We start from the raw sequence: 25,983 nt of genomic DNA, 5'->3' as shown, positions 1-25,983 counted from the left end.
AAACCCTATTGTAAAGAGCAACGATTTAAAGGTCACTTGAGACGTAGGAAGAACCAGTCCTTCGTAGGCCATTAATGTTAGTCAACTAGGAGAACGGAAACTACGTTCCTTATACCCATCCCATTGGTAAATCCATCATTAAAGGCCAAGTACGCCTTCACGACTTGTGTTGTCCCAATGCATCTAAAATGAAGCAGTCGTGCAGCGAGTCTTCGTTAGAACTTTCCAGGTAGTTTCTACTGCCCCTGTGCAGACGCACACGTCTCCATGATAACAGACGAACCAACCCCGATTCGACCACTCTATTCCCTTCCATTTGCCCTTTACTTCTAAGCCATCAAATGGACACTGAATGGCCCCTTTATTAGAGCCTGCGGCTCACTCAAGATTGGCGCTTCATTGTATGGAAGTTAGCTGTGAAATCGGAGCGCAGCACAACCTCCGTGAATCCGTATCAGATGAATCCAGCGATTTAGTGACTGCCAACAAGGCTGGTGCTACACTAGTCGGGGCCAGGATTTCCCTGCCAACTACGCGGGATATTCTCGTTCCGCCGTGTGGAGTATACAGAGAGTGGAGTGAGGTAACACATTCAGCGAAAGGAAATCCTGTGGACAGAAACAGCAACATGTTGCCGAAAGGGGTCAGAGGATGGCAGGAATCCTTCTGACCAACAGCCACTGTACAGTCAGGAGCGGCCGAATTCAACACTGGCGCTCCAACTAGCGTGCGTTAGCGCATAACTTGCCATTTCTTACCAGCAGACGGCCAGTTTCAGCGCCATTGTGAAGGAGAAATAGCAAGGCGAAAAATTGTATAACAGCAGCGGAAAATCACCACCTGGTCAGATGAATACAGATTTCTGTTGCACTGTGCTGATGGGAGGTCAGAATTTGGCAGAAATGGCATGAACCGATGACCCCTTCCTGTCAGTTGGTCAGAACCTCCATCTGGAGCTTCCTGTCCACAGGGGCCGATATGCCTGCAGAATGATTTAATTACCTAGTGTAATCGACGACAACGAACTTATGCGGTTCTGAAGGCCCAAGCGCTGCTAGATGGAGGAACGGGAGGTGAAGGGCTCGAATAAAGTGGCCATTTGTGGCCATTCAGTGTGTGTTAGAACGAAGCTGGAGCCGACAGAAGGGGCTACGAGTACAGGATGAGACTACACAGGATTGGTTGTCTGTTACCATCGAGCCCCACAGACCTGCATAGGAGCTGTAGAAACAAAAACGACCAACCTGGACAGCGATCATTTTTGAACCACGGGACTCTGGAAATGGGTTGTAATACGCCCGAGCTCTCGAAGCGCTGCACAACGTAGTCCATTAACGATGTGATAAATCAGTAGCTGTACATTTGTGGCCATGAAGCTTTCTGAGGACCACATATACACAGGACATAAGAAAACCTGAGAAAGTAGAACATAGTGACATTTTTGGATTGTGCATGGATACTCTTCACCCATGTTTAGGTGGAGGGCCTTTCTTGCCCACGAACATTGAAGAACCCAGTAATGATACCAAAAGGGCAACCAATAACTTGTCAACATGGCAAAGCTATCCCTCGTCATCGAGGACTTTAGGTGCAACCTACCTGAAATGGGAATCCCTCCTAAGCCTGTGTTGTGTTGAGAGGGGTGACTCAAGTCCATGAAATTACTGTTGGATGTCGGGTTTGCTGTGTGGTTCAAGTGCATGAGGTTATTGCGTGGAAAGGCCATCCACGGATACCGTGCTGCCTGGCCCGGGAAACTGAACGAGTTATAAACTGCTCTGTGTTGAAAGGGTGGGAACCGCTGCTGTGGCAAGACGGGAAAGGTGCTAGAGATAGAGTTGGCATTGGTGACTGTAGTTGGGTGGAGGAAGCCAGAGCCTGGCCCTTTGGCAGTAGTGTGAGGAGAAGGGTTCTGTAGAGACGTAGGGGACAACGCAGGCTGGTCTTGGACAGAGAGTTCTTTCTCGATCAAGTCTGCTAAGGCTTTGCGGGTGATATCAAAGGGATCAAAACCTAAGTCGTCCTCTTGTTGTTTAGAAGAGCCAAAGCCGAACGCCGCTTGCCAGTCTGTAGATGACGAAACCGGTATAGTTTCTGGGTGAAGACATGAAAACAAATGGAAACACTTTAGCTTCAATCAATGAACACGGTTTCAAAGTCACGCAAAGTCGGCAAAAACAAACCCGTAATAAATACCAAGACTAAACAATACGCATCACCAGTTCTGTAGTACAGAAGAGACCACACAGCTTTGATGAAGAGTATGGGTACCTCTGACAGCGAAGCAAGCTATAGACACCTTTGCACTGAAATTGTTTTTTTGTTTTTTTTTTACTGTTCACCAACTTTCTAAATGCAAAGTTAAGCAACTGTCTAAAAAGTCTTCAATAAAAAATGTGCTACTTTTTTGCTGGTGTAGAGTCTGTACAACTCCTTTACATAGCTGGCTGTGCGGCTGCTTCTCCAAAGATCTTATAGAACATCGCTCCTCGCTGTGTTGGATCTTTCATCTCTGTCCCTTTTAACAATGAAAAAAAGGTAGAGAATGTCTCAACAAAACTAAGTTATGGTGCTATTCCGAGTGAGGACAGGAAGTCGTGCTCCCCACGGTCTAAAAATGTGATGCTTTTCAGACCGCTGTGCACGCTCTCCTATACAAGTTTATGGGAGAGTGCGCGAACAGCAGTCTGGAAGAGTCAAGCTTCAAGATGGCGTGTTGGCTTCACGGGAGGCTGTGGCAGGAACCAGGCGACTATAAAAAGATATATCCCCCAGCTCGTCACTTCCTAGAACAGCACCATAACTTAGCTTATGGTGCTGTCCCATGGCGATAGTGTCCCTTTAGGTCAGCATTACATAATTGTTGCTTGTAATAAGGTCGAGTGACCAGGCTGTTTCACGGGTCTATTGAACATCTATGATGTCAGTGTGGATCAGCAGACCTGTGGTCTGGTCAGGGGATAACTTGTTATTGCGCTACAACAACTTTAACCCCTTAATGACACGGCCTAATTTGGGCTTAAGAACGCAATGATTTTTGGCGGATTTTCTCCTCCATTTCAAGTCATAACTTTTTTTATTTTTCCGTCAACGCGGCCGTGTAAGGGCTTGTTTTTTGCGTGGCGAACTATAGTTTTTATCGGCGCCACTTTTGAGTACATTTGACTATATTGTAAAACTTTTATTTTTTTTAAATGATAGCAGGGCGAGAAAACTCATCAATTCTGCCATAGATTTTCTTTTTTACAGCAGCATTCAAAGTCCTGCAACTTTTTAATTTTTTTAATGTACGGAGCTGTATGAGGGCTTATTTTTTGCGAGACGAGCTGTAGTTTTTTTGGCACCATTTTGGGGTACATAAGGCTTTTTTTTTATCACTTTTATTGCATTTTTAGGGAGGCAAAATGCTAAAAAATTAGCATTTTGCTTCAGTTTTTTTAGCGTTTTTTTAAACGCTTTTTTACGTGCACGTCAAAAGCATGTGCAGCTTATTGTACGCGTCGTTACGGACGCGACATTACCAAATATGTGGGGTTTTAATTTTTTCTAACCTTTTTTTATGCCAATATAAGAAAAAGCATAAAAAAAAGGGCTACTGCCCTGCCATGCCTTATTGCTTATACAGCGATCATAGGCATTGGCACTACAGGACGCCAGTGTCTGGCGACAGGCCGGGCTCTCGCAATAACATCGTGAGAGCCGTCTGAAGACACAGAGGGAGCGCGCTCCCTCTGTTAACTCTTTCCCTGCCGCAATCCAAGTAGATCGCGGCAGGGAAGGGGTTAACAGCGGAGGGCGCCCCTCATGTGGCTGTCCTGAAGGGCCGCACGGCTGACCATGACAGGAAAAACATTTTCTGTGCTTCGTACGAGATCTCTGCACACTTTGGTACATACATAGGAATCCGGGTCTGACCGCAGCTGGCGACGTGTATAGTATCCACGACCTATCTGCAATGTCAATTGTGAATGGGTGGCGGGTTGGACGGCTTCCATGGACTTCAAATCGAAGCTGTCCGTGAGGAATCCGCACAACAGAACATGCTGCGATTTCATTTCCGCTCGCGACATGCGAATGTTTTGTTCTTTAAATGGATGTGGAATACCGCAGATCTCCCGCGCGGGTAACGATCGCAGATTCCACAATTGAAATCCGGTTGTGTGCCACCGGCCTAACTCTCTAAAATATGCAACCCCCCCCCCCACAATGTCAAAGGTGTCCATAGTCTAATAAAAGGTCTGCCTGAGTTGTTGACCATTGAGGCTCCATCATTCCCAGTGATAAATTACATATTTGTATTTATATATAACCCCGTCATAGGTACCTGATGTGAAGAGACTTTGAGGTTCTGGAGCTGTGGGCCATTCACTGGATGTCTGTGGGGAACTGGGAAACGTAGGGAGACCACTGGGGATGGGGTTAGGGTGCCTAAAGTTGTCCGAGAACAGAGACTGTGATTCTGTCATGGCGTCCTCGAAAGGAGACCTCGCACTGTGATTGGCTGAACTGATGGGGACAGTAGGGTTGGGTTTTGATAAACCTGGCGGAGGTGATGGGGTGTCGCTTGGTAATATCTGTGGAGTGTAAAACAAAAACATAAGAAGCCAAATCCAGATCTAGAGGATACAAGCAACATAAAACTACAGTATATATCTCTGTTAATATACCAGCATTTACTGCTTGCTGCTTATACGGCGCCAACATATTCTACAACCTGCACACGGTATGGCTTCATTCACAACAGTCCGTGTCTCCAATGGGGCGTATAGACACTTCATAGCAATCTTGATCATCAGTAGGTTATCTGAAGTCTGGGAAGATACCCCCATAAACTCTGGGAGAACATGCAAACTGTGCAGATGTGGCCCTGGTCCGATTCAAACCCAGGACACCATTTCCCAGCAAGCCAACGGTGCCAGCCATTGAAACACACAGCAGTCAACATCTTACTCTTCCCATTAATAGTAATGATTAAAGGGGTTGTCCAGGACTTTTTCCATGTACCTATGCTCCGGATAGGTCATCAATAGTTGATCGGCAAGGTTATTCCATGTGGGATCCCCACCAATCAGCTATTTACCAAGGCTGCTGTCAGCGTGGATAGAGGTGGCAACAAATAGTGCTGTTACCACTGCAGTGGCCCAGTTTGGTACTACAGAAACAGATATCATTGAATTTAATGGGAGCTGCCTTCAGCGCAGTGCGCAATGACAGAGGGCCCGGAGAACAGAGCATCTGTAGGAATCTAGAATGGCAGACCACCATCGATCAACTACTGATGACCTATCCTCACGACAGGTTATCAACAATAAAAGTCCCAGACAACCACTTCAACCTTTGAAGGACCAAGTTAATTTCGGCCTTAAAGAGGTTGTCCCATGAAAGTAAGTTGCTGCCTATCCACAAGATAGGGCATACGTCACAAATCGGTGGGGGTCCCAGCCATCAGACCCCTACAGATTCTGGCCACGTAGGTCTAGGGTGTCCAGGAATGAATGGGGTGGCAGTCACGCATGTGCTGTAGCTCCACTGATTACAAGAGAGCTCAAGCCCTCCAATACCTCCAGTAGTCCCACTGAAACGAGCGTAGGGGCAGGGTGCACCAGAGGGGAGCCCTGCGGACTGGGGTGAACTTGCTTTTGTGGGACAAGATTTTTAAAAAAGGACCATTATTTTAAACAACCCCCTGTGTTCCTTCAGCCATAGTCGCTCTATTTCTGTGCTTGTGATGCCATTGAAGGTCTTTTTTGCGGAATGAGGTAGAATTTATTTCGGAAGGTTTTTGGTTGCATGCAGGTCAACATTAAATATTCACGATTCCCTTTTTTAAAATAAAATAGCAGCAATCTACATCAGGAAAGATTCTATTTTAGATTTTTTTCTTTCTGATGCAATTTTCCATAATTGACACGATCCACTTGTTGTCGGCTATTAGGAGTCGGGGGACGTTTAACTTTTTTTTTTTGGACTAGGAGACTTTGAATCTGTTTTATAAAGTTCATTCTATATAATAATATGCTGTGGCCCGGGCATATATATTGTCCAGGCATCTATTACAGCAGGTGGGCACAAGCCAAGACCCACACGGCCGCGGATCAGCAGGGTCTCTCTATGTGGACTGTCCGGCCGGCTGCAGCAGTCTCTCAGCGAATACTTGCCTCGGCTGTGGAGGAAAACACTTGTTGTTTGACACAAGCTCCTGCAAAGGCCCTCTTACACGGGACGACCCGTCGGTGGCACGCTGTAGCATGTGACTTGTGAGACAGCTTAGGTTTCCGCTTCATAGAAACAAGCAGTCCTTTGTACTTTTCTATACGGTCTCCGTTTCACACAATCACCCAATCCTTCCATCTAGGTTAGGGGTGTGCATGTGTGTGGGAGGGGGGGGGGGGGGGGGGGTCCATTTTCTTACTCCATTCTGGAAGCAGGAAAAAAGCGAACCCTGGCTGAATGCAAGTCATATGATGGAACCGAACTGCGATGAAGGGACTGCATTGACGACATTGGGACCTGTTGGGTTTCTATCCATCCAATAGCTTACTGGATTTGACAGGATGAAAAAGCTCTTCCTGCTGCGCCATTCCATCCGGTGTTTCAGCAGAAATCAGCAACGGAACTTCCGAATGGAACCTCTGACCCTGCTGTGAACGAGCCCAAACCATGGTGGTCACAGGCCAGTAAGTCTTTACATTCAGGTACTGGGCAAGTGCCAAGGCTGATGTTGGCAGCAAGAAGTCAAGAAGTGAGCGGAAGTACTGGGATGCCATGAGCGAAGGAACCAAAGATGTTATACAAGTCCTTATGGAAAGCGTTGCAGTCCCTCAGGACGGGGATGTTACTGCTGTGACGGGAGGTGGCTAGAGTTACGTTTCCTAGAAACGTCTTGGCTTCCCGTCTTGGTGACCATTTGAGTCTGTTTAGTAGCCAGGGGAAGTTCTGCTATACAGCAGACTGCCTTTCTGGACTCACAGACTTGTTTAAGGCCCCTGCACTGTCAAGCTTGTGTTGTACCAGATGTGCTTCCTCATACAGGCCCTCCATGTAGTACTATACGGTGCATGAGATACGGCGTTCGCCTCTAGAAGTACATTATCAGTCAGAGCATTTAAAGGGAATCTGTCACCCACTTTTACCCCGGTGTGGGCATGGAAAGACCCCGCTCAATACATTGTGCAGCGCTGCTAAATAGTGTCCCAATTGTAATTCTATAATGGGAGGACTACTTCGCAGCGTCGCTTAATGCATTGAGTGGCGGCTTTCAGCGCTCACAATGGGAGGAGGCAAGTATAACACTTACATCCCCATACAGCCAAGCCCATAGGGCCGACGGTAGGCTACAGTCCCTTTAAAGGGGTTTTCCAGGTATAAGTCTAGTTTTTAAAATTCAAGTCAAATGAGTAAAAACTTTAAAAACTGTACTTACTCACCCTCAGCCCCAGGAACCCACCCTGCGATTCTCCCAGTCTATTGACAACACAAGTCAGGTGACCACTCCATGCCAATCAGAGGCCGCAGCATCACCGTTCTGAACTCCTGGCATCATGGCGCCCAGAATGAGTGTGCTGATGCCAGGAGAATAAGCGCTGATGCTGCGGCCTCTAACTGGCAGGCAGTGGTAAACCGGACAACCCCTTCAACCTCAGTGTGCCGCCACGTAACACTGCAGGCCTCCAGAAGTACATTATGGGCGCACAGACTTCTTTATTACGACTCATTCCTAATTACAGAACTCCGTTCTACCATTTCACTCACCTGTTGCAAGTTATCGCCGTTCCCTATACTCAATGACTCTGGAGATTTGTCGACAGAACTGAATAAAGGGAAAAAAAGATGACAACGTTATAATTTACAGATCAAGATGAAAGCAAAAACATATCCAAGTCCGACAATCGCTATATATAAATGCTATCCCTTAGAGATCTGACGCATTCGCCGCACAGGAGACACGAGTTAATGGATTCCTAGACACCAGAGTGGCCATAATAAGCGGCTTCGGGCAGCGAGCAAATGGCAAGAAAATGACACAATGACTGTGATTCTTAGACAGAAGCGTAACGTGTGGAAGCGTTCCAAGGACAGCAGCACATTTTTCTCTGTGGGGCGCCTGCTGCCTCAGGTTTGTTTAACCCACCAGGTTAGTTCTCTCCACTAATGTTGAGATGTCATCGCCGGCACCATCATGCAATGTTCATGGGTCCAGTCATCTACTGCCCCCAAAACATCAGGGAGTCCAGATCCTCATAACTCTTCCAATAACGACTGATGAGGTCGTCCGATCCTCAGGGCGGATTTGCAATTTTACAAGGCTCCCTTTACCATCAATGCATCGTTCTAGTAAACCCCCCATGGCCAGCCACCAACCCATTTAAGTTATTCTCTCATCTAGTCCATAAACTCCAGGAACTTCAAGGTGCCGCCATATGTTGGCTGGGTGACGTGGGTCATTCTCCTACCCTAGACCGCACAGCCACGGGCCTGATGAGCTCAGATTTAGTCCCGCAGACCTCTTAGGGACTTATCCCTAGCAGACGACTGGGGGAGGTTAGTAGCTCTTCTCACAAATCCTATTCCCGTATTGCCTGGATGCTGTTCTCTACACATCCTCCCATTTTTGGCCAACGTTAGGCACGTATGGTTAGACCAGGCACAGGCTATGGTAATGTCCCAATGGGTGATTCAGGCAAACCCCTCTTTTTTCAAAAGCTGAAAACGTACCGAAACCCTGTAAACACTCAGAACAACTTAATTCCTATATAACTTCTGATTCACAGCCCTTATGGGTTTGGCTTGCTGATAAGGCGCCAGATTTCACGGATTGTAGCCCAAAAGAAAGAGGGAGAAATCCTAAACTCTACAGGCGCTAGAGAGGCGACTAACACTCATCAGCAGAGACCCCGTCCAGCTTTGATAAGAGATCCAAGACATAAAAATACCAGTCAACCATTTTTTTTTTTACACCGCTGCCACAGCTGAAGGGTCCGTTAGCTAGTTAAAAAAAATAAATAAAGTTGCTTGACTCCAGGGAACAAACCTGAAAACTTCTGGCGGCTTCGGGCTCGGCAGCGGATTACTGCTGTGTATGTTACTAGATCCAATACTGGGCATTGTAGATCCAAGAGCTCAGACTTCCACAGATCTCTTTATACATATAAACCTCAAACATCGCTCTCAGCTCCCTATAACTTACAACTACCCATCTCAACCAGCCCATAGATGAAGGGGGAGCAGGAGACCATTAAAGCCCTCAGGCCAGGGAAAGCCCCAGCCCTTTACTATAAGGAACTCCTCTCCCTTCCCGCACATGTAACTGGGTTTATAATGATATATTCTCCGGTAGGGGGCGCACCGGATCGGTTTCTTAAAGCTTATCTTCCGGATATTCCGAGGCCCAATAACGACCACTCCTTAATGACTGTCTGATTTCACTACCAAACAGATGCTAAACTCCCACGGAGTCTTCTTGCTCCACGTCTGAATCGTTACCTGCCGTGCCATATTACATAGTCTATAAATAACAATAAAGGCCAAGTAGGCTTTATCCCATCCGGACCGGCACTGAATACCGGCCGAAAGATTACATTGGCTTCATAACTAATGTTCACAGGATCCCAATGGTGGTATGGGCCTTTGCCAATGAGAGCATTTGATACCCTCCCTTGGGACTCTCAGCAGCACTCAGGAAGGTTGGTAAATGGTAGCGCGCCAATCTCTCTACTCCACACCCTCAGATCCCATCCTCCAACGAGGATATAGCTGAGGTACCTATGAGGGCTGCCCTTGCCCTCTAATCTTTTCGCTCTAGCCATGGAACCCCTTGCCCAAATCATTAGAACAAGGGCAATACCTTCGGACACAACTAACACCCCCCCACAGGGCATGACCATGCAACAAGCTGGAATCTGTTTTATTTGGAATAACGCATTATGATAGGAGCGGGAGGCTGTTGTGACCCAACGTGAAACACTTCCCAGCTGCCCAGATCCCCCCAATGTCTGCTGGAACTGCAGAACCTCTTTGGTTGGCAATTGAAACCCACCTTACTGCGCCATTAGATGTAAGATTAGTCTTTTGGGATACAAATATTCGACGACCGTCTCCTATTTGCCCGACCCCACCGTCTACTCATCACCGCTTCTTTCACACAGAACGATAAACTAGCAAAAGTGAATGATTACTTGTTCAGACCAAACGCGAGTGAACAATGAAGAATCATTCGCTTTTCGTTCGTCATTGATTGCATGCAGGCATAAAAATCATTGTTCGCTCATTCGCTTTTCGCACGGTTAAAACAGCAATCGTTCAGTTCCTGTAGAAGTGAATGAGGCGGACCGAGCGATTCTCGTCTGAACGAGCTGCATGAGTTAGCGGCGACGTCACACGTTCCAACGAGAATCGGCTCGTCTAAAAAGACTGTGGAGAAACAATTGGTTCAGATATTCCCTCATGTCGGCCTCGGCCGCACTCCTCCCCAACGTTCCTAAATCAGACCTTTACCCTGGGAGTGTAGGCCCATTTACACGCAAAGATAATCTTTCAGACTGAAAGATTTAGTGATCCTTTTGCAAGTGTTAATACTTTATCATCTTCATTTGCATGTAAAAAGAGCCTTCAGGAGCTGTTTGCAGAGCCCAGCATGTGATTCATCACACCCAGCTGTGAGCATGGCTGCATTGTTCTCCTCATGGCTGCCAGCAGGTTACAATGTTATCTGCCCTGCAGTCTGAGAGATTAATGTGTTTGCTTTACCTGTCAGTAGATAAACGATAGATTTAAAGTTCATCTTAAAATCGTTCAAACGAAAAGTGCCCGATACCTGAATTTCCATGGAACGAAAAGCACTCATTTTCGGTAGCTTGAATCAATTTTGAGCGATAATCGTTACGTGTAAATGGGCCTCAAGTTGCCGGGTACATGTACCTGCTGGCGAGTGAGGGGGGACAACTCAACTGTCACTTCACGCTCATGTCTAGGCTCCTTATTGCCCCAGAATTCTCTGGAAAGTACGTACCACCTAACCACATGTGGCGTGAACATTCCCACACAGCTTTATCCGGTCTCTAACTGGTTCTGCTCCCTCTGTGATCCCTACCAGTTTTGTATTCTTCTATGAACCAGCAACACCCGTGGTGTCGGGAAGAGGATCTGAACATCCCCCTAGCACTGCCCAGATGGAGTCACTGCTGTACCTTCATATCGAAAGGAAGTCGACAAGTTACTTTGCCCATTACATAGCTCATGTCTGGTTTCCACGAAAAGACATAATCCTCCCCAGGCGTCCCCTCTGATTGTTGCCGAGGATGCCAGGACTGGGGGGGGGGGGGGGGGGGGCTGGTCAGCATGGCATGTGTGGTAGACTTGCACCAAGATATGTTTGCTTTGGAGTCAGATAGCCAACCCAAGTTCTCCCAGTTGGACCTTCCATCATCCTTCTAGCTGACAAACCAGCGGGGTCCAATAATCCAGAACACAAACTGTACGGCAGCGAGAATACATGGCTGTCCGCTGGTCTCTCGCTCCGATCTGTCAAAGCTCTTTAGGATGGTCAAAAAGTGTCCGCTATGAGAGACGATGGGATGGAGGCTTTCTGAAGACATGCCAACCCTGGTCTACTTTTCTTCATAGCCTAGGCTTACCCCGACTACTGCTCGCTTAACTCCTTAACCCCACAGGATGTAGGTTTATGTCCTGGGTGCAATCTTACGTCCTGTGGATAGTGTAGGGCTCAGTAGTGAGCCAACGCCGCTCCGCAGCGGGAGCCGCCTATAGCTGGGCTCCTGCAACAGCAGTAAACGATGAGAACATTGATCCGTCTCGGAAAACCCCTTACATGCCACCATAGCGACCGGACGCCATACACTCGTGTCCAGGCTGCCAAGGCCTAGGATAGCCATTGTGAGCAATAATGCACTGCAGTACAAACATATTGCAATGTATTATTGTAGTGAATAGAGCTTTTATGGTTCAAGTCACCCGCAGGGATATAAAAAACAAACACACAACACCAAAACCAACCAACCCCCCCCAAAAAAAAAGTTTGCACCCTTCCCAGTTTGCATTAAAAAAAACCCCACAAATATTTGGCATCATTGTATTCAGAACGACCTGTACAATAAACCGAACACAAACTGTTTGCGGTGCATTGTGGGAGGACCGGAGACCGTTCGTTCTGGCCACATGTCTGAGCATGGCGGAGCTATCTGGTAAGCAAGAAAAGTTTAAACTGGCTTTGGGGGCGACTGGAGAAGACGGGACAAATTCAGTAAAAGCAACCTTGCTTTTAACAGAGATCCTTTTTCCAGTCTGCAGTTTCACGGTGCAGCCACATGGGGCAGAATTCCCGCCAAGCATAATATGGCAAAATCCCTAACCAAACCCACATTCAGATTTGCTGTGGAATTCATCCTACTCATTAAAAGGGGAGAAAATCTGAAGGAGACGCCGGCGGTTTATAATATACATTGCCTGTTAATTAACCGCACAAAGTGGATGCAGTTTCTTAAAACCCGCTTCCACATAACTTGTACTGTAAACGCTGCAGTGTTTGTGCTACTTGTGACCATGCGGATCTGCTGCCTGCCGATGGAGGCCTGGACTGTAGCGTCTATGGCGCAGATTCTCTGGATGTGCAGATCTGAAGCCGTCAAATGTCCCTTCTTGACGCAAATTCCACATTGGGTTTTTAGTGCGTACAACCGCCCCCTCGGACCGACGCTTTTCTGCGCGACGCCTGCAGCTGCCGCACTGTAGGCCCTGAAGAAATCAGCAGCTCAAACTGATTTCGGACGCAGGTTCCCATTGAGATTCATGGCAGCTTTTTCCGACACGCGCTTCGTTTGGCGCACATTGCCTCAAGGTCAACGCAATTACAAGAAATTCACAAAACCGTATACACATTCTTTTCTAAATGTTGAAAAGTTATACATAAAGTGCGATTCTTCTGACTTTGTATTGTGCTTGGCACTTAAAAGTGGGCAAGGCTTAACAAAAAACCCCCATGCCCAACGGTGCACAGTTACAGCCTGGATATATGTAGATCTAAGTCAAGTGCCAATCGCCTGAGAGCTGGCAGATACCCGCAACAGCAACGACCAGCGCTCACACCGATAGTGGCTGCTGACCCCTAAAATACCCGGCTGTTCGGGGGGGTCCTGAATGCCCCCACCCCGCAATGAGATCGCAGGGTGAAGTGGTTGCGATGGCAGCCAGGACCCTTCTGGACCCAAGGGCTGCCATGAATTACTTCCTATTCATGCCTGCGGCACGTCTTGATGGGCTGTTTCAGAATGAAGAACAATGTAAGTGATCTCAAAGTCAAGTAAAAATAAGCTGTAGAAGTAATCAGAAAAAGTAAAAAGGTAAAAAAAAAAAAAAAAAAAAAAAAAAACCTAAAAAAAGTTAACCCCACCCCCTATTCTTTCATATTTCTAATAAAAAGAAAAAAAAAAGTCAAGCTAAACAAACATTTGGTATCGCTGCGTCCGTAAACGTCAAAAATAACATTTTTCCAGCACAGTGAACAGAATTATATTAGAATTGCTCATTTTTGGTCATCCTGTCTCCAAGAAAACATTTACTAAAAAGTGATCAAAAAGTCCAATGACCTCCAAAAAAGGTACCAACAGAAGCTGCAGGACGTCCGGCAAAGACCGAGGGCGCACAAATATGTTGGGGAAATCATTCACTGGGGACACAGCTTGGACCGTGATTACAGCTACTGCCACTAGGAGGCGGACACTAAGCAGAAAGGTGTTAGCTCCTCCCACCGGCTCGATCCCATCAGAAGGCACCAAGATAATCAGTTTGTTAGAAGCAACTGGTAGGAGAACATCTAAAACATCAAATAAACCGTACCAGTGGAGAAGCAGGCGATGTCGAATGGCGGTCAAAGTCCAAATGTATAAGCGGCGCACCCGTGTGTGGAGTAATTAAAGTTTCTATGCTGGTAGCAGAACATGGCGACTTATTGCATTGTAGACCGGGCCCAGACGCCGACAATGGAGGAGAGGAATTGGGGTAGTTGATAACCCATCTTAAACAGGATGTCTCGGGAGATGTGGAGACTCCAGAGCGGCTGAGTAGGAAGGTCGCCGCGATCAGGGATAGTGACAATCCCCTGGAGTGTAGAAGGGCCATCACTGCCACCAGCACCCCTGGGAACCCCCCAGAGCAGAGGCCAACCCAAATGGGGGAACCACAAACTGGTAGTGTCCAACCGAAGTGATGTGCAGAAAACATTGATGGGCTCTGCAGATGGAGGTATGCGTCCTTGAAGTCGATGGACACCAGGAACTCGCCTTGTTCTATGATTCTACGACCACTCAAGGGACTCCATGCACAAATGTCGGACTTTCACATATTGATTCAGTTTCTTCAAGTGTAGAACAAGACGGACCCATCCCTCTTGGGAACAAGGACTAGGCTTATATAAAACGCTGTATAAGGGGGGAGGGGAACAGGAGGGCCCGGTTTGAAGGAAGGTTGTTTCCTGTGATCCCAAGTGGTTTTCTTGGCATCCGTGGTACGCAGCCAGGAGCTTTGTAAAGGAACGAAATAGATGGACTGTTTTGAGATGACCTCGTTCGGCTAGCCCTGTTCGGAGGTAGGTGGGAGCTCCTACCACCCATGGCTTCTGAAATAATTTTGTCTAGCCAAGCACTGAAGAGGCGAGAACCTACAAAGGGAAGTTCAGTTAAGGACCTTTTAGACTGGAGGATCCTCTAGGAAGTACCTCCTTCCTGCAGGGGCACCCCAATAGTACACTGAAAAGTACCTGTAAGCCCACCCATATAAGTGTAGCCACCAATCGGGTGACTCGAGTAGTGGTCCATCCTCCAAAATTCTAAAAAGTTTTGTATCACCACCATTGCTGGGCAGAGGAGCAGGTAATGATGGGGGTTGTAGCAAGGGCCGAAGGAGGAGAGGTGGGCGGACTCCCATCCAGTGGGTGAGAGGTTAAGAGTGAGAGATCACTTACCTCATGGTGACATACACTCACCCATCCACAAAGGGGAGGAGAGCACAGGGGAGTGCCCTCATTGGAGGGTGCACGCTACGGCTGGCGGGTCATGGTCAAACTGGTGTTAGGCTGGGCTCAGATGGCTGTAATTTGCTGCGTGGCACGCAGTGAGTACGCCACAACATTGCATACTTGCTGCATGCCACCAATCGCCTTGTGCGTATGCGCACATAATACATGCCAAGACAAAACATGCTGCGTTTTTTCTTGCGTGTGTTCATTTGCGCAATTCGTGAGAGCAGCAACACAACCTATGTGTGGAATACGTTATACCAACACGGTCGGGTGAGCCGGCCTCAGGCTGTACCTCCTATTCTTCTGAGGGTCGAGCATACACACTGTTAGCCCTCCCCTTGGTGGGGTACCAGGGAGAGTCTAGCGCGAGCCCTGTATTCCCGAAGGAGGGGTATAGTCAGTAGGAGGCGCTAACACCTTTCTGCTTAGTGTCCGCCGCCTAGTGGCAGCAGCTATACCAACGGTCCAAGCTGTGTCCCCCAATGACACAAACGAGAAAGAAAGTTTGTGGCGGAATGGTGCTCCAGAACTTGGGTCACTTTACTCCAAATCTATTATTGTTTAGTCCACAATTAAGTGTACAGAATCCCAGTCTGAGGGCCCTTTTACAGGGGATGCCTTACAGGCTGTCACAGCGATCTGCTTTTATACAGGAACCATCATGTCTGATGAATGAATCCACAGAATGGTAGAGTTGGACGGGTCCTCCGGGGTCATCCGGACCTCCGGGGTCATCGGGTCCAACCCCCTGCTCAGTGCAGGATTCACTAAATCATCCCAGATATATGTCCAGCGTCTGAACGCTTCCATTGAAGGAGAACTCACCACCTCCTGTGGCAACCTGTTGGAGGCGGAGCTGCCCGGGATCGTTGTGGCCCACCCGCCCCCATCCAGAGTAAGTAGGCCATCATTCTCTGTAGTGATTCAGTCGGGGCGGGCATTTACTCAGAATCATAAATCTGTCATTCTCGCTGAAAGGATCGCAACTTTACTGCAGTAATGGAAGGCGTTTTACACGAACACGCGAGGCCTTTTGTCAAACGTACGCTGGCGTCACAGCCAGATATCGCATTCGCCCGTGTGTAAAGCCTAAATGCTGAAAACAGCGCCTCCCTCAGTCCCACTGGCACAGGTGCATAGCTGGTTATGGTGCGTGAGTGATTTCCCATACAAGCTGTGCATCCGTGTGAGCGGCACATAACCAGGACACGTCTTCAGTCTCTTTCACTGTCAGCAAGCAGAGATAGATACTGAAACACTCAGGAATGGATAGACGAAGTACATTATATCGGTGTAGGTGGTTTCCGGTCTAGGGCATCAATACCTCCAAGCATAGATCATCAACCTTCTGATCGGTGGGCGATGGCTGCTCGGGACCCCTGCCGATCAACTGTCTGAAGAGTCTGTGGCCCTCAGGCGAGCGTTGTGTACACGTCATAGTGGCTGCGACCGGTATAGCATTCAATCCCATTCACCCGAGTGACAATGAGCAGCTGATAAGGCCGTGTGATGAATGAACGTGACTGAGGAGAGCCGCAGCCTTGGCATACAGCCGAGTGGTGGGGATCCCGAGTGGCGGACCCTATCCTGACGAGTCAATGTTCTGTCCCTTTAAGGTATATTATACTATACAGCATAAACACCAAAGTGCTCATCCCTTTAGGACATCCTCCACCGAGGTCAGTGTTTCATACTCAAAGGTACGTTCACACGCAGCAGGGATGGCGCAAATTACATGAAGAACCCAGAGATCAAATCCTCACCACCGATGCGTTTTTTAAAGCAGATTTAACCCTTTGAGCTGAAGGCCGTCTTTGATGCGATTTTTATGCCACGTGTGAGTGTCCCCCAAGGAAGAAAAAACAGGAAGAAAAAAAAAAGCAAACTCTCTCTACGTACCTTGCATCGTCCTCTATCACCCTGCCAAATTTGGAAACACTATGCTCTGCGGCATCCCAAAACAGCCTAAAAATTTGTGAGAAACAGGATTTTTAAGGGCAAGATGTAATAAAGCAGTCAGGTTGGTGGAATTATATAAGACCCCAATTGGGGGTGGAGGGGAGGGTCGCTACATCTAGGGTGAAAATATATAAAAAGGGAACAGGCTTAAGAGTCAAGAAGAAGAGAAAGAGGAAACAAAAAAAAAAAAAAAATTCGTTCAGGTTTCCTGAATCTATATATCTAGTCACCGTTTACCATTGCAATATTGAAAATCTGAACCGGAGGAGTGGGAGGTGCAGCCTGGCCCCCTACTAACTTATAGGAAGCTGGCATCAAGCTGAAAAGGACCAGTTTGTAGCTCCCAGCCAATCAGCAGAGAGGATTCTCAGGTGCGCAGATTGGTTGAGAGCAGCAGGCACAATGCTCCTCCCAAATGTCTTTTTCAGTTAAATGCCAGGCACAATACACTCAGCTAGATTCTAGAGCTGGGATCTGTATAGGGAGAATGTTTAGCATCCAAGAGGGAATCTATCACCAGGTCCATGTTGCCCAAACCACGGGCAGCATGAACCCCGGACCAGGTTTGTTCAGGATTGCACCTGTGTACGTTTTATTCTCAAATGCCACGGTGATGTCACTACTTTATATTGTCCTTAAAAGGGGTATTCCATAAATGGGACGTTCTCCTTCCCCCCCCCCCCCCCAAGTTTTCACCCATCGACTTGAGTGAAAACTGAAACTGGACGTGGGGTTCCAGCGGTTGAATCCTGACAACAGTTGGTGGGGGTGGGGGCGTCCCCTTTCCTGATTCCCCTCACTTCCCCGTGACTTCTCCCACCCAAAGTGACAACATTGAATAAAGTGCCGGCTGCAGCTCCATTCATTTCAATAGGGCTGACTAAAATAAATAGGGCCATCTCTGCAAGTCCCAGTGAAAATAAAATGGGCTGGCATAAGTGACCACTACTTTATTCGATCTCCTCAATGAGAGCCTGCAGTGAGAAGAAATGGGGAAACAGGACCCCCTTTGGGATCGTTGGGGTGGGGCGCAGCAGTCAGACCCCAACCAATCTATTAGTTAGTTTTCATCCATCAAGTAGATGGGTGAAACCTTGAAAAACATTCATTCCCACATACCCCTTTAACGTGGACAAAGGGGTATGTGGGAAACCCCCCTCCCATTCAGTTCGAAGTCTAATTGGCACTGAAGTATAACAATAATTGCCAATAGACTACATTCCCAGAATGCAGCCTGCCACATACAACACTAATGCAGGAAGTGCGATATCATGGAGTTACCTTTTTAGCAGTTACCTTTTTAGCAACTGCAAGGCTGCACTTTCTGCACAATACATTGCAGGCCCCAGACCATGCAGAAGACCAATGGCAGGGGCGACAGGGATCAGGGATGCAAGTAGCGCACACACCAAAGCTGCAGGATAAAAGGAATTATCCAACATGCATTGCAATTTAAAGGGCGACCATGGACTATATGGCTGCACAGTCTTCCAAGAAGTGGCTTAATAGAAGGGTCCGATCTGCCCCTACCTGCCCATTACCTCCATTTATGCTAACAATATGGAAAGTCTGTCCAACCCCCTGAAACAGGACAGCAGAGTCACTAAAGTGGAATGAGGTGACATGGAACAAGTGGGACAAGACATGATGGAGGACGACCAGAAAACAAGAGACTGAAAAGGGCAGGAGGAAGGGGAGGGATTGTGGGGAGTGGAGGGGGAGAAAAAAGTGAACCACCCAAAGAGGAAGAGGTAGCTGAATTACCCAAAGTCTGAGTCTGGACCGTCTGGAGTCAAATGGTCTGGATCTAAGCCATTGTCTAACATGGGAGGCGATTTTCTGTGTTCCAGTGTTAACCCATTGCTGGATCTGCTCAAGCTCTGCAATGATGGCCAGGCGTCTCTGTTATTACTGTTAGGTCTAAAAAACAAAATAATTAAAGAATAGGGGGTTGGGGAACAAAAAAGGTACAAAACAGGAAAGAAACAAAAATCGATGAAGAAATCAAAACCAGAATCCGCAAAAATAAAAGAAAACTTAAGAAAAATGAAACAGTCTGGGGTCTCAGAGGTCGTGATCGGGGACCGTGGACCGACCGTCAGGTTCAAAGACAACTTCCATATAAACTAGGAGGCTGAAGTACTGCGTCCGCCTCTATGCCAATTAGCAGTCCCTGCGTCACCATTCCTGTCCCCTCAGCACCATCAGTTGACTGCATGCACGCCAACCGATAAGACTGCCAGTCTCCAGCCCCCTCCTCCTCTTTAAATACCCATCAACCTGACCGTGCCGGATTATCAGCGATTCCGGATCAATCGGCGATACAAGTTGCCCTATAAGGGCACAGACAGATGACGATAGACTGAAGGCGGCTTTGGCTGCGACTCACGGATCGCAGTAACGTCCCATGACATTACGAAGTAATAGACATCAATGGGGACCATCTGCTGCAACCGCCAATCACAACGGATCCGGCGAGTGTAACCGGTGGGACGCCGTGACTACGTTGGTCATTACTTTGCAATTTCACAGGGTTACGTCAGAGTCGTTGGCGTGCCACCAGCCTTAATCCGAACGCGCTAATGGTTTCACTCCTCAGCCTTAAACCAGAATGAAATTGCATTTTAATAGTAGAAGTGCCAGATTAACAGACTTTCTGGATTATCAAATGTCCAAACTGAAGGAAAGTGCCATTTCTGCACAGCAATAGCTAGGTTACCTAAAAAGAGTTCAAGAAGTCGTCTCCCGACAGCTCGTACCTAGAACGCGGACCCGGCCTGTCCCAAAATGTGGGAAGTGGATGACAAGCCTGCTCACAGCCGTCTCTACAGGCATGGGTGCGTCCTCCGCTGTCTCACATGCCGGGGGGGCTACGTAGCAGGTATGGGCTGTGGGGAGATTACCTCTGGAAATAGAATTAAAAAGAATGGAGGTGCAATACCACTGATGGACTGCAGATGTCAGTGTGACACCACACATCGCTTATTGTAAGAGCTGAATCGCGTTTCACCAGACTCCTGTTCAAAATGACAAAACTTTATACACTTCCACAGGCACCTAATAGCAACAAAAAACAACATGCAGGCCCACCCAAAAAAACAAACAAAAAAAACCCCTAACTTATTTTTCCAGCGCTGCCGCCTCATGAGGGTTTGTTTTTTGATGAGTTGAATTTCTCAATGGTAACATTTAATGTACCATACAGCTAATGGGGTGATGTTTGGGGTGTGGGGGGCTTGGGGGGGTCGTTGCAATGTCACCATTTTGTTTTTACAGCGTCCTTAATTCATCTTCATTCTGCGGGTTGGCGCCATTTTTTTGTTGTACTAAAAGAATCCGTTTTAACCGCATTCTGTCGCCATTTGTGACCCCGAGTTCATTTTTTCTGTTGATACAGTTGTGTGTGTTTTTTGCGTGCGGTCCTGAAGTTTTCATTGGGGTATCTATGACTTTTTGATAGCTTTATTCAATTTTTCCTTGGAGACGGTCACCAAAAAGCCCCTTGCAGTTCTGGTGTTCACCGTGCAGGATAATTGTGGTATTTTAACAAATTTGACTTTTACAACAAAGTGATCATTTATTTATTTTTTTTTAAAAAAAGGTTGTTTAAAATTTATTCAAGAAAAAAAAAACAAACAAAAAAAAAAAAACACACATTTTGGCCTTTCCTTTTTTTAGCCCTCTTAAGGGGACTTGAACTAGCTAATGTCTGATCACATGTACAATTTATGGCAATGCTTCAGTATATTCTATTAAGACTTTCCCCAGGAAAGGGGCTTAAAGGGACACTGTCACCACAGAACAGCACTATAAACTAAGTTATAGTCCAGTTCCAGGTAGTGATGGGGAGGGAGAGGGTGGAGGGGGGGGGGGGGGTGACTCTTTCAGACTGCCCTGGGTGTACTTTCCCATACAGGTTCTTGGGATAGCGCACCCAGCAGTATGAAGAGAGTCAAGCTTTCAGACTTCATAGTAGGAAGACACCACTGGGAAGCGGGGAGCAGGCACCCCCTCCTCGTCACTACACAGAACAGCATCATAAAAATTTATGGTGCTGCACCATGGTGACCATGTCCCTTTAAGAGGAGACAATCCACAATGCTCAGAGGGAGCCCCCTTGCTCTTCTGGGCTATTTAACACAACCATCAGCAGCAAAGTGCACGGAGTAGGTTCGGCTCCCAAGTCCGTTCCGTACAATGACACCTGATTTGTGCTTTATTTGCAGATCATCATCGGGAAGCCGTCAATTAACTGGGTTTTTCCGGGCTGATTGGGTGCCCGCTGTCAGAACCGCAACGCACAGGAGGTATAAAGTGGGACCAGCAGCTCCACCTCTATGTGAGCTGCACCTGCAGGTATAAACACAGGTTACTACAAAGGGGTCGGAGCGGTGTGCTTCCACTTCGTACCCCCTGTGTTGTGGCGCTGACCATGATCAGTGGACCCCAGCCGATTAACTATTGATGACCTATCCCGAGGATACGTCATCAGTAGCATTTCCCTGGAAAACCCCTTAAATGAGTGGCGCAAAAGCTGCTAAAGAGCAAGGAACATAATCCCCAATACATACAGGGACAAAACAACGCCGGGTGATAGGAGACACCGCAAAGAGGGAAGCGGCGGGGCGGCGCCAGTACTTACACATCGTACCTCTGCAGGGGAGTTACTTTGTTTTTGTTCTTGTCGACTGTACCCGTAGACAACTGTAAGAAGTTGGGATTTAGTTTGTAGAGTTCCTGAAGCAACTTCTGTTCGTATTCCTGATGTTTACCCGCCTGCAGGAGAAGATGCAGCGAAATCAGTAAAAATGCCAAATAACTCATCTAGAAACTAGAAGTAGACAACAACATGATTAGTCTTAAAGGGAAACCACCACATGCCCGCTCACAGCTGGCACCTTACAGCGGGCACACAGTATGTCACCAGGGCCTAAAGTTGTGGCTTCTGTACAGCGTCTTCCCCGCTTACATGCTGCAATATAGCAATGTAGCCACCAAGCAGGTTTTGCAGTCTTCCCTCTCAGTAACCAGTGGGGAGTCCTCGGATGGTTTGCGGTCAGCTTCAGTCCGGGCAACACGCAGCGTTGTCATGGATCGAGGCGGTGCGTATCTACTGGGTTTTGCTTTTTTCGCATGTGTATTTATTGCGTTTTTCATGCTTGCAATAAAACAGCGAGGCGGCGGCGTTGACTTCATGCATATTTTTGTGACACCATTGACTTTAATGGGCTATTTCGGTGCATAATAGAAACAAAATAGAACCCCCCCCCCCCCCCAAAAACAAAAATCGGACGTGCTGCATCTGAATAACCCAATGAGTCAATGGGGTCTCAGCTCTCCGTATTACACGCATAAAAGGACACGCTTGTAATATGGAGCGCGAACACGCCCGTGTCGACCAGGTCTTAGGCCGATTGCCTGTTCTCTCTATTGCTTCTAAGAGGTGGAGAAGGATGGCGCGTCTTCCTGGTACAGAGCGCTGCAGGAGCTACACAAATAGGGCGCTGGGAAGACGAGTGGGGGGTATTTTGTGCATTGGCACACGCTAATTTTGCAATGACATCTTTAGTGAGAAACCAATAGGGGGATTGATAGAAGAAAAGTGCAAACGTGTTCGCCGTCTTGGGAAGAAAACAAATGGAGGAAAGGCGATGACGAGCAGAAAGAAAGGAGAAGTGGGTGCAAAGGCAGCGAGGCGCTAGAGGAAAGGAAAGGGGCGGAAACTGCGAAGAAAATGTAAATAAGAAAAAAAAAAAAAGGGGGAGGAAAGGCGACGAGGAGCAGGAAGCTAAGAAAGGGGGGGGGGAAGCAGCTTCAACAACTTCCGATGAGCTTGCATGGGGCCGGGTCCCTACGCCATGGTTATGCCGGCCGTACACCTTCGTCAGCTCCCGCCGGCTGTAATCGCTTACCTCTGTCATACATGCAGGTATTAGGATGAGTATCGCACTAATGAACTTATTAAGTGTAATTAGAAAGTAATTATCGGCAGGTGGTAATTAACGCTTCCATGGCTGCAGGCCTTCTAGCTCGCTCTGCCGGTTTACGAACCTCCATAAAATGAACGCTTTAAGCGAAACGTCACATCGCACCGACATGTAAGAACAAGGGCGCTGCGGGACACGATGTACACGGCTACCCGCGGTGACTTCTAGTGCCGCCTCTCCTGAAGCTGCGGCTTATCTATACCCCAACAGTCACATTAAAACTGGCAAACTGCCCTGAAAGGGTCACCAATTATTGGAAAATTTTGAATTCATGTCTCATGTAAATATATTTGGCGCAGCACTTTTTAACCCCTTAGTGACATAACCAATTTTAGCCTTAAGAACCAGTAAATAGTTTCCCCTTGTACGGCCCAGCGGTCAGAACCTTCTTTTTGGAATTTACCTTTACGGCATTCGCCATGTGGTATAAATACTGCGTCAGTAGCCAAGTGTCTGTAGAAAAGGTTTATATGGAGCACAAGTAGTAACAGACTGCCACCACAGGCCAGGGCAGGAATCTGTCACCACCGGCTGATCCAAGAGCCCCTCCTGACACACCGGGTCTAGCGCTGACGGGTACAGAACGGCTTCCCTTCACAGCACCTGGGGATGGCTGCATAGGGGCCGAGAGAATGGCGGCTGCATAGGCCGCCTGCAGACGGGCGGGTCGGATTCTCGCCGCGGGACCCGACCGCCTGCAGGGACCAGCGTGTACTCACCTGCGCCCCGCAGCTCCGGCTCTTTCATGTGCCGGCTTCCGGGCAGCCGGCGCATGCGCAGACTGGATCCGGGTGAGTGACGTTTCTGTGCGTGCAGAGGTTTGTTTGCCGGGCGAGTTTTCGCGCGGCCATCTGCATAGTTTGTTGACGCAATCCTATGCAGGCTTCCAGCGGCGGAAAATCCGCTGGAAATCCCGCTGCGGAATTTCCGCCCGTGTGCAGAGGGCCATAGGCGCCGAGAGAACGGCGGGGACGCAGCGTTCAACAAAACAAAGTTTATCTATTAGAGACCCTTCATAACCGCTATACGCAACAGGACAGTGGCGTCTGCAGCTGTTCCACACGTCTGGATGCAGCGCCCTCCACGGTTATACAGTAGAGGGCGCTGATAAAACCTATTGCAAAAATGCTTAGAGTTCTTCCTGCAGATTGACTAGTAGTTTTTACTGGTATCATTTTGAGCTTTATATGGCTTTTTGATTACTTTTTTCCTTGTTTTTGGATAAGTGACAAACAGAAAATGGCTAATTTTGGCTTTTTTTTTTTTTTTTTTAAAAACCCTGTGCTGGATTAATGTAATATTTTACAGTATGGTTTGTTATCGGGTCGGATCTCACTGCGTGCCCCAACGGTGAGCTGCGAGTCTCCTCCTCCGCTCTGCCATGTGCCGGCTGGCGCTCAGCTGGCGCATGCGCAGAGCACAGAAATAGGACATGCCGTGATTTGTTTACTGCTCGAGTTTTTACGCGGTCAAATCATGTCCGTCTGCATAGGATTGCATAAACTAATGCAATCCTATGGCAGCGGGCAGGGGCGTTAATTCTGCAGGAAATCCCGCTGTGCATTCACCCTAAGGCCGCCTGCACACGGGCGGAAATCCCGCCGCGGGATTTCCGCCACTGAAAGTTTGCATAGGAGTGCATTACAATACGCACTCCGATGCAGACGGCCGCGGTTTGGCCGCGCGAAATCTCGCGCGGCAAACAAACCGCGGCATGTCCTATTTTTGTGCGGGGCACGTACTCACCCGGCCGCCGGCTCCGGTTTGCGCATGCGCCGGCTGCGCGGCAGCCGGCACATGAAAGAGCCGGGGCCGCCAGGCGCGGGCGAGTACGCGCTCGTCCCTGCAGGCTCTCGGGTCGGGTCCCGCGGCGAGAATTCTCGCTGCCGGATCCGACCCGCTCGTGTGCAGGCGGCCTAACAGAAAGAAAACTTCTGAGATCTGTTCACCCAAAACTGCAGTATCCTTTTGGGGCGTTCGGCTCCGCACAAGCTAGCACACAGCAGCCAATGTTTTCTCTAATCCAGCCCCCCTCCCTAGATATGCTGTAACCTAACACATCGCCCTGAATCTGTGACAACGCCGTAAGGTCACTTACCTGCATTTCTTCTTTCGTAAAACTGGCCGCCTCATCCCCCAACTCGTGTAAATACATACAGTCTGGCTTTGGACACTGCATATTTTTTAAGAAATAGCTGCAGTATTTCGTAGTACCTAAGGATGCCTGTAAGAGAGAAGACCCCGTTGTTACTGGATGAGGACTGCAAAAAGAAACGAACGCTAGCCAAAAAGCCGCCATGTACTTGCCATGACATGCTGTAAATGTACCGCCACCTACCAACCTAAGGGGGCGTCCCATCTTATAAAGTGATGGATCTGCCATCCCTTTATAATCGGCGGGGATCCGAGAATGAAGGGGCTGCAGCGCTACATAAAAGACAAGAACAGGCGGCTGGAAGCTGTTCTACCATTTAACACAAAGCAGCGCCTGCGCACATTCAGCTGTTGATGGCAGGATTAATGGCTGCATTAGCTGCAGGTGCAAATCCCCATCATTCATCATTACTATTCGCACAATCCATATGGAGGTTTATCCATCTCATTCTGTGCAGTCCAAGCTAAGGGCTGCACTTTGCATGTCCGTGCTCTTGCTTCGCAGTGGTGCTCCTGATACAGAGCTGTAAATACTCCATATGAGCAATTAAAGGTGTTGGCCCAAATATTGAAGGAGAAGGGGGCAGGGGAAGAAGACTTTAAGGACAGGAAGCATGTTGAAGTTAGGATCAGAGCTTGATTTCCCCATCACTCCAGAGCCGCCGGTCCAGTCCTATCCACCCATCTTGCTTTACATGCCCAGAAGAGTGACATGCCCGAATACTCATGTGCCTACTGCAGGGGGCAAAGCTGATATTGCATTGAACTCAATGGGAGCCGCATCTGCGTTACCAACCTGAGCTGCCCATCTGTCTGCAATGGCAAGAATCCTAAGCGGTGGGCTCCCACCTA

General features: G+C 48.1%; 1 protein-coding gene across 7 annotated transcripts in view; it reads right to left on the bottom strand.

Moving 5' to 3' along the window:
* CNOT4 (CCR4-NOT transcription complex subunit 4) overlaps positions 1-25,983 on the bottom strand; it is a 73,472-nt gene that overhangs the window by 12,814 nt on the left and 34,675 nt on the right. For 2 of the 7 annotated variants that reach the window (XM_066590347.1, XM_066590349.1), the window contains exons 6-12: positions 25,076-25,201; positions 21,633-21,766; positions 18,755-18,910; positions 16,931-16,996; positions 7,753-7,810; positions 4,325-4,574; positions 1,600-2,094 (exon numbers count right to left, since the gene is read on the bottom strand). In XM_066590347.1, the coding sequence (XP_066446444.1) occupies positions 1,600-2,094; positions 4,325-4,574; positions 7,753-7,810; positions 16,931-16,996; positions 18,755-18,910; positions 21,633-21,766; positions 25,076-25,201 (1,285 nt within the window). The remainder of the gene's footprint in view (positions 1-1,599; positions 2,095-4,324; positions 4,575-7,752; positions 7,811-16,930; positions 16,997-18,754; positions 18,911-21,632; positions 21,767-25,075; positions 25,202-25,983) is intronic. The other 5 variants (XM_066590350.1, XM_066590353.1, XM_066590351.1 and 2 more) reach the window with 3 other exon arrangements.

Source organism: Eleutherodactylus coqui, chromosome 2 (assembly GCF_035609145.1).
Source record: "Eleutherodactylus coqui strain aEleCoq1 chromosome 2, aEleCoq1.hap1, whole genome shotgun sequence".
Taxonomy (NCBI): Eukaryota; Metazoa; Chordata; class Amphibia; order Anura; family Eleutherodactylidae; genus Eleutherodactylus; species Eleutherodactylus coqui.
The sequence above is the reverse complement of the archived record's forward strand: the minus strand, read 5'-3'. Positions and strand labels throughout refer to the sequence as shown.